Source organism: Sinocyclocheilus rhinocerous, unplaced genomic scaffold (genome assembly GCF_001515625.1).
Source record: "Sinocyclocheilus rhinocerous isolate Xijiao unplaced genomic scaffold, SAMN03320098_v1.1 scaffold291, whole genome shotgun sequence".
Taxonomy (NCBI): Eukaryota; Metazoa; Chordata; class Actinopteri; order Cypriniformes; family Cyprinidae; genus Sinocyclocheilus; species Sinocyclocheilus rhinocerous.
The window spans coordinates 485,232-493,029 of record NW_015640451.1 but is presented as its reverse complement, the minus strand read 5'-3'; the positions used below and the strand labels follow the sequence as shown (position 1 = coordinate 493,029).

The window sequence follows — 7,798 nt, the reverse complement described above, 5'->3', positions numbered from 1 at the left end:
TTCAAACTGTTGCTTCTGGCTAAAATATGAGTCCATAATATTGCTCTTTCCACTGAAAAAGTCACCTGGTCTGATTTAGGAGAGAAATATCACAGATCAAGAACCGTTTACAATCAAAAACAGTTCAAAACAGCTCTAAAAAAATATGTGGGTGAATTTTAATGTGAGAGACAACATGCAGGCAATAGACTTTCCCAATGGAGGAAGCGTTATTATGTATTATGAACTTGTTTTATTGGCCAGAAATGATGGTTTAAAGTTAAAACATCTTAATGATGGATTTGTTTCTTACAAACATGCTGCTTTTCACTTCTCAAGACGTTAACTGATGGACTGGAGTGGTGTGGATTACTTGTGGATTATTGTGATGTTTTTATCAGCTGTTTGGACTCTCATTCTGACGGCACCCATTCACTGCAGAGCATCCATTGCTGAGCAAGTGATGCAATGCTACATTTCTCCAAATCTGTTCCCTTGAAGATACAAACTCACCTACATCTTGTTGATGGCCTGAGGACATTTCCAGCTAATTTTCATTTTTGGGTGAACTATTCCTTTAATGTGACCCACACCAGACAACTTTCATACAAGCATAATATTACCTGTGGATTTACAGGATACAAAGTCAAGGATCTCTGTGCAGAGAATGAAATTGTGATAGAGCTCCGTTTGTTTGAAGTAAACCATCCGATGTGTGTCTAACCATTTCAGAAATGCTCCAGTGTTCACCTGACAGTAAATATGTTTACAGATATTAGATGTTTTGGCCAACAGCTATGGTGGTCTGGTTAATATTCTCATAAATAACATCCTAACGTTACCTGAGCAAAGGGCACATTTGGCCACATTAACCACTTGTTATCTTTGAGCATGTAGAGAGGGGTTTGCCCAAACACCTAAAAACAGGACAAACATGTATGATCATTTCAGGATTTCAACAGAACATTAAAGACATGGAAATGAGGAGCATCATCTTACTGGAAGACTTAGAAATGTATTGAAGAAATCCACAAAAACGTCATCTTTCAGGAGAATCTTGAGCTCCATGTTGTTGTTTTTCTCTGCAAATATGTGTTGATAAACTTCAAGATTATTTTAATCGACAACTTTGGTACCCTTGCAATGTATTCGAGGTGTGCTAGTTGGGTTTAATAAATGTTACAGCCGTTGGTTGTGTTTCTGGTTTGTTCATAACTTACCCTGTTGATCAGCATGTTTTCCTCTGGTTTGCTGTGGTCTCATTTCTAACTTGTTAAAAATTATGGTTAAGCAATAGTTTTTTGTTGCCTTGGCAACGCTTTTATTTACTCCTCTTCAGCTTAGAACCGTTGTACTTTTAGTTGTATTTTATATACTGCCAAATTAAATAAATACAAATCTAAATACAACGTTTATCTGCCAGATTTAGGCTCTCACCACTGTGGTCGATATATGTTTTAGAATATAGTGTTGTTATATAATTCATATTTAATTTATTTCATAACCAGTTTATCAGCAGGATTAATTATTATGTGCGACTATGCATTGTTATTATTATGTAGAAGCGCACACACGTGTGTGTCGTCACATCCGGTCGCGGCCTCCGCAGCGGTCTTCCTCATCCTTGAAGGAGTTTGTCGGCGAGCTGCGGGACCAGAGACGAAATACACATCATTTCAGCTACCGGAGACCGAATTAAACTATATTTCTGCACTCTGAACTCGAAGTAAACATCTTTAGCTTCTTCACGCCGTGAATGGATTATGGAGTGTGTAAGTAGTGCGAGTTTAAACTGAGACAGAAGTTGGTTGACGTCGAGAGACTGTTAGACTAACGGCGGTTTTTGTTTATTATTGTGTTTATGTGTTATAATATGCAAGATGGCTAATATCGGCTAAAATGTTAAGATAGAGCGCTAAGCGTTATTAGTAGGGTGACTCTTGTGTCGTGTAGTATTTTCCATTCATATGAAGCCAGTTACACTTCGTTAACTTACGTTAGTGCTGTGCTGCTAGTTAACTGCTTTTACACTAGTAACTTACTGAGTTTACTGCAGTTACTATAATCCTGCACAAATTCACTGCTGTTACACTAGAACTCTAGTATGAATTTACTTAAATTTGCTGTTGTTACTTAAGTACAGTCAGTTCTGTTGCTTTTACACTAGTAGTGCTTTAGTTTGCTGTTGTTAGTACTGTATTTATCTTATTATCAGTGTTTATCTTAACAATGTTCGAGCTAGTAAGCTGTCAAGTTTCTCCCCTCACCGCACTGATATCTGTTAGCTTTCTCAGTTATTGGTTAATTAATAGGTAAAGCAAAACTAGTCGGGAACAGACACAGCACAAGCTTTGAGGTTAAACTCTAATTGTCTGAAACTATATTGGAGTTAAAAAGAGTTAATTAATGTATAACAACTTCAATACTTTTGAAGCGAGCAGAACTGTCCTGCTGTTAAATCCTCTGGCTAATATGTATTTACTAGATACATTTTAGCCTTTGGTTAGTTGAGTGTAACAACTCGAATTCAACTTATTGTTAACCCTCTCCTAACTCTACTGTATTTTATTTGATATACAAATTTCTAAGGCCCCTAAATGATCGACATGATCAAAACGTTGCTGAAAGGCCTGTTGGACACAATTTACTACATGCTTTCTGTTGTCTGATTGATAGTTTATACTTTTTTTAGCAAGTAAAAAGTCTTTTAGTATCATTTTACAAAGTCCACCTTCAGGTTGTGCATGTGTCTTTTTGTTGTGAAATCCTTACTGATATTTAGCCTATATAATAATAATAAATGCAAAAATAACTGATATTGTTAGTAATATTTCAAAATGAACACTTACTGGACTGAAGCAACTTAGCTGTTATTGAGTATACAGCACATGCATAATTTTTTATGCAAAATCAGTGAGTATCAAATATGATCATCAGGCTTTTGAGTCATTTTGTTATATTTTGTCTAAAGGTTCAATAAGCATCCCTTTAAAATTGTGATTTTTCTAACTATTATTTCATGTGTCAGGATTTACAGGGTTAATCATCAAGAAAAATTATCACATTTATAAAGGAAAAATGAAAGTGAGCTTTGAATGTTCACACATCTGTTTTTCAGGTTCCTGCTGTTCTAGATGAGTTGGATGGTAAAAAGGAGGCGCACATAGAGGGTAAGAATGTGAATAAATAAAGATGATACTGTAGTCCTGCGATGACCTGCAGCTCATGTGCGAGGTATGAAAGCAGAGCCGAGCAGGGGTTTGACTTTAGTGTTTGGAGTGAAATCTGAGACTAAAGTGACAACAGAAATATGATCCTGTGACATTTTGTTCTCTGGCACTTTTTCTCTCATATTTTCATTGGTTGTTTTTAATGCTTGTTCATGATTTAATGATTTAGACTATGCTTTTTCAAGCATTAAAGTAGCAGATTATTCCTTTTTGTTTTTCCCTTTATTTCAAACCAGATCCTGAGTATAATGTGTACACCCGCTTCATGAAATCCCACCGCTGCTATGACCTGGTGCCCACCAGCTCAAAGTTGGTGGTGTTTGACACTTCTCTACAGGTTGGTGATCAGAAGAAATCAAATGAAGAGTTCATTTGCAAAAACAGATAACTCCATTTTTATTTATTTTCAGAAATCAGCTACACCTGACCTGAATACAGCGTGCTGATTCGCTAAAATGGACTTATCGGCTTCTGTTCACAAACAACAAGGGTGCTTGTCGGCTTCTGCTGTAAAATGTGAACTCGCGAAGCCTTGAAAGTGGACAATACCGGCTTTCTTGACAAAACGTGTTTAGGGTTCAGATCGCGCTGTGTGTAGAGAATAATGTACGGCACTTATAGTTTTTGCAAATAAACTCTTCAAATGTTGCTAAATGTGCAACCTTGTTTACAACCTATTGATTTCCGTAATATCACACATTTCTGTGTGAAACAAAACAAAAAACAAACAAACATGATTTTACTCATTAAAAGAATAGTTTACCCAAAAATGAAGGTTTGCTGAAAAGGTGCTTACACTCAGGCCATCCAAGATGTAGGTGAGTTTGTTTCTTCATCAGAACAAATTTGGAGAAATGTAGCATTGCATCACTTGCTCACCAATGGATCCTCTGCAGTGAATGGGTGCCGTCAGAATGAGAGTCCAAACAGCTGATAAAAACATCACATTAACCACAAGTAATCCACACCACTCCAGTCCATCAGCTAACATCTTGTGAAGTGAAAAGCTGTGTGTGTCTGTAAGATAGAAATCCATCAAGATATCATCAGCTGTGTGGACTCTCATTCTGACGGCACCCATTCACTGCAGAAGGATCCACTGGTGAGCAAGTGATGGAATGCTACATTTTTCCAAATCTGATGAAGAAACAAACTCATCTAAATCTTGGATGGCCTGAGGATGAGGACATTTTCATGTTTGGATGAACTATTCCTTTAATTAATTAGGTCATGTAAAGTGTCCGTTCCACACCAGAATACAGCAAGACGGAATGTGCATTTGCTAAAACTATGCCTAAAAAGCATTTTGTAACATTATATAACAAGTGATGTTAGCAGGAAAGGTACATTGTTTAAGAGATAACACATTATTACTTTCTGATAAAAGGGAATTAACATACATACACACAAAATATTTGGAATGATATGAATAATTGATATTAGAATCAGGCACATGGGGTCAGTATTGATTTCATGTTGACTCTAGGGGTTGGATATATTTGCTCTGTACTTCGTGTCATCAACATTAATGACATTTAAGCTGTCCGAGTGCCTGCTGGTTAATTTATGATTGTATGGTTACCAGGTGAAGAAGGCGTTCTTTGCTCTAGTGTCTAATGGAGTGAGAGCAGCGCCTCTCTGGGACAGCAAGAAACAATGCTTTGTTGGTAAGCAAGTTTTTTTTTTTTTTTTTTGGAAATGTAAATATAATGTGATTGTTTGATAAGATTAAACTGCATTCACAATAAATTTATATTACATAAAGAAAATCATTAAGGGTAGATCGGATCCATTGTAATTTGAATGGATCATTGGATCAAGTTAGACTGTGTAGTTATTATTTTTCCCTATCCATGTGGCTTTGATTGCATCAGCAACAAAAAGAAAAAAAAATTCAGATGTGGAGCGAGTTTTTTCTTTTTTTTTTTTTTTTTGAAATATGGCTTTGATTGCATCAGCAACAAAAAGAAAAAAAAATTCAGATGTGGAGCGAGTTATTACTTTTTTTTTTTTTTTTTGAAAGATTATGTACACAACCATTTTCGGGATTTGGGATCAGTTGGATTTTTTTCCACATCAGATTTGTCAGTGACAGTAAAGGCATTTAGAAGAGACTTGATTCAAAAACATTGAAAAATCTTACTGAACTCAAACTCTGAAATGGTGTAACAATAATAATAATAATAATATAAAAATGTAATTATAATTAAATAACTAATTTACAATCATGTATTGTTATTGGAACAAATGTCTTGAAAGTAATTCTAATTTAACTTATGTCTTGTTTTCTTTATTTGCTTTCTATTGTAGGTATGCTGACCATCACAGATTTCATCAACATACTTCATCGCTATTATAAGTCTCCTCTGGTAAAATTTGTTAAGACTGTTATTCTCCCATTCATGTCTTTTTGAGGAACCTTTAAAAATGTTATGTTTTTTTTTTTTTTTCTGTTTTAGGTCCAGATATATGAATTAGAAGAGCACAAAATAGAAACATGGCGAGGTGGGAATAATTTTATGTGTATTCATGAGGTTTACACTCTGATATGTGAGCCTGTGACTGATCTATCTTTTTCATATAGAGGTCTACTTACAAGACTCCTTCAAACCTCTCGTCAGCATATCGCCCAATGCCAGGTAAGAGTTTGTAAGCGTGCATATTGAATGGGTTTTGTTAGAGAGTTGTGATTATGTCTGATGTTTTTCTCTCTCTCTCTCTCTCAGCCTATATGATGCTGTCTCATCTCTACTGAAGCATAAGATCCACAGATTACCCGTCATTGATCCTCTAACAGGAAACACACTCTACATCCTGACACACAAGAGGATCCTCAAATTCCTGAAGCTCTTTGTAAGTTTCCTGCCCTGTGACCGCTCACTGAATGTTTCCTGTGACACATGACCTTAAGTATAGACATTCATTTATTTGGCAGTGGTCTGTCACAGAGCGCTTGCTGTAACTCTGTCACAACTTTTTAAGCAACTAGTGCTAAATTTCCCCTTTACTCATTTATTGGCACAACTTGGAATTTTGTTTTCTTTCTAGAATGCACAGTCTTCATGTTTATGTGAACGATCTCCCACAGATATCTGAGATGCCCAAACCTGGGTTTCTGTCTCAAACGCTGGAGGAGTTGAACATCGGAACGTTTCACAGCATCGCAGTGGTTCACTCGGATACGCCGCTCTACGCCGCGCTCGGCATCTTCGTGGATCAGAGAGTGTCTGCCCTTCCTGTGGTGGATGAAAATGGTGAGAGGAAACTAATATATTACTTCTTATATATTGTAAATTACAAATCTGTGGTTTTATTTTCTTCCTCCTCACTTTTCGTGGTTTTTCTCTTCGTTTATGCTGACAGGACATGTGGTCGACATCTACTCCAAGTTTGATGTTATTGTAAGTTTTGTGTGTTTGTGTCTGTTGTTTCTAACTAGAGCGCTGGACATTGAGCTGTGCTGGTGGTGTTAGATTATTGAATGTGTGCGTGATGGTGTTTCTGTTTCGATTGGACTCAGCGTGTCTAAAGCCTCTGGTGTTTGTCGTATTGATCAGCTTGAGGGAATGCAGCCACTGCAGTGCATGATCTCATACTCGTGATGCTGTGTGTGTGTGTGTGTGTGTGTGTGTTTTTAACAGTATGACCTTAATTTAATATCTTACAGGAATAGTTCACCCAAAAATGAAAATTTGCTCATTCAAGATCTATCCAACATGTAGATGAGTTTGTTTGTTCATCAGATTCTGAGAAATGTAGCATTCCATCACTCACTCAGCAATGGATGCTCTGCAGTGAATGGGTGCCGTCAGAATGAGAGTCCAAACAGCTGATAAAAACATCTCAAGGAACAAATCCATCAAGACGTTTTTAACTTCAAACTGTTGTTTCCTGCTAAAATATGAGTCCATAATAACGCTTTCTCCTGTTAAAATGCCCATCTCCTGTTGTCTCTCACATCAAAATCCACACACATATTTGTTTAGAGCTGTTTTGGACTGTTTTTGACGCTTAAACGGTGTTTGATCTGTGCAGATTTTCTCTCCCGATTCAGACCAGACCATTTTTTCCACAAGTGAAAGCAGTATTATGGATAGATTTTTAAATTTTAGGGTGAACTATTCCTAAAGTCTCTGTGTTTGTGTCTCAATCTGGTTTTCTTATCGTCACACAGAATCTGGCCGCTGAGAAGACATACAATAACCTGGACATCACTGTGACTAAAGCCCTCCAGCATCGCTCGCAGTATTTTGAGGGTGTGCTCACCTGCCGAGCCAATGAGACGCTAGAGGCCATTATCAACCGACTGGTGGAGGCCGAGGTGAGGAACACATTCTGTTCAAATGTTTGGGGTCTGTAGGATAAAAAAAAGTAGTCTCTTCTGCTCACCAAGGTTGTATTTATTTGATCAAAAATACAGTATAAACAGTATTATTGTGTATTATTATTACAATTTAAAATAACTCTATGTGAATATTTAGTAAATGCAATTTATTCCTGTGATCAAAGCTGTATTTTCAGCATCATTACTCCAGTCTTCAGTGTCACATGATCCTTCAGAAATCATCCTTCTGGTTATTATCAGTGTT

At 36.8% G+C, this 7,798-nt stretch overlaps 2 protein-coding genes across 2 annotated transcripts in view; one reads left to right on the top strand and one right to left on the bottom strand.

The window, feature by feature from the left end:
• rgsl1 (regulator of G protein signaling like 1) overlaps positions 1-1,434 on the bottom strand; it is a gene marked incomplete at its 3' end in the record, with an annotated part of 6,352 nt that extends 4,918 nt beyond the window's left edge. The window contains exons 1-4 of the mRNA XM_016568940.1: positions 1,200-1,434; positions 979-1,061; positions 822-896; positions 603-729 (exon numbers count right to left, since the gene is read on the bottom strand). Of these exons, the coding sequence (XP_016424426.1) occupies positions 603-729; positions 822-896; positions 979-1,061; positions 1,200-1,242 (328 nt within the window). The remainder of the gene's footprint in view (positions 1-602; positions 730-821; positions 897-978; positions 1,062-1,199) is intronic.
• Positions 1,435-1,549: 115 nt separating this feature from the next.
• Positions 1,550-7,798, top strand: part of LOC107752861 (5'-AMP-activated protein kinase subunit gamma-1-like) — an 8,648-nt gene continuing 2,399 nt past the window's right edge. Inside the window, exons 1-11 of the mRNA XM_016568931.1 lie at positions 1,550-1,751; positions 3,098-3,149; positions 3,446-3,546; positions 4,795-4,876; positions 5,520-5,578; positions 5,669-5,714; positions 5,794-5,848; positions 5,936-6,062; positions 6,298-6,463; positions 6,573-6,610; positions 7,384-7,530. Coding sequence (XP_016424417.1) covers positions 1,743-1,751; positions 3,098-3,149; positions 3,446-3,546; positions 4,795-4,876; positions 5,520-5,578; positions 5,669-5,714; positions 5,794-5,848; positions 5,936-6,062; positions 6,298-6,463; positions 6,573-6,610; positions 7,384-7,530 — 882 coding nt within the window. The 5' untranslated portion in view covers positions 1,550-1,742. The remainder of the gene's footprint in view (positions 1,752-3,097; positions 3,150-3,445; positions 3,547-4,794; positions 4,877-5,519; positions 5,579-5,668; positions 5,715-5,793; positions 5,849-5,935; positions 6,063-6,297; positions 6,464-6,572; positions 6,611-7,383; positions 7,531-7,798) is intronic.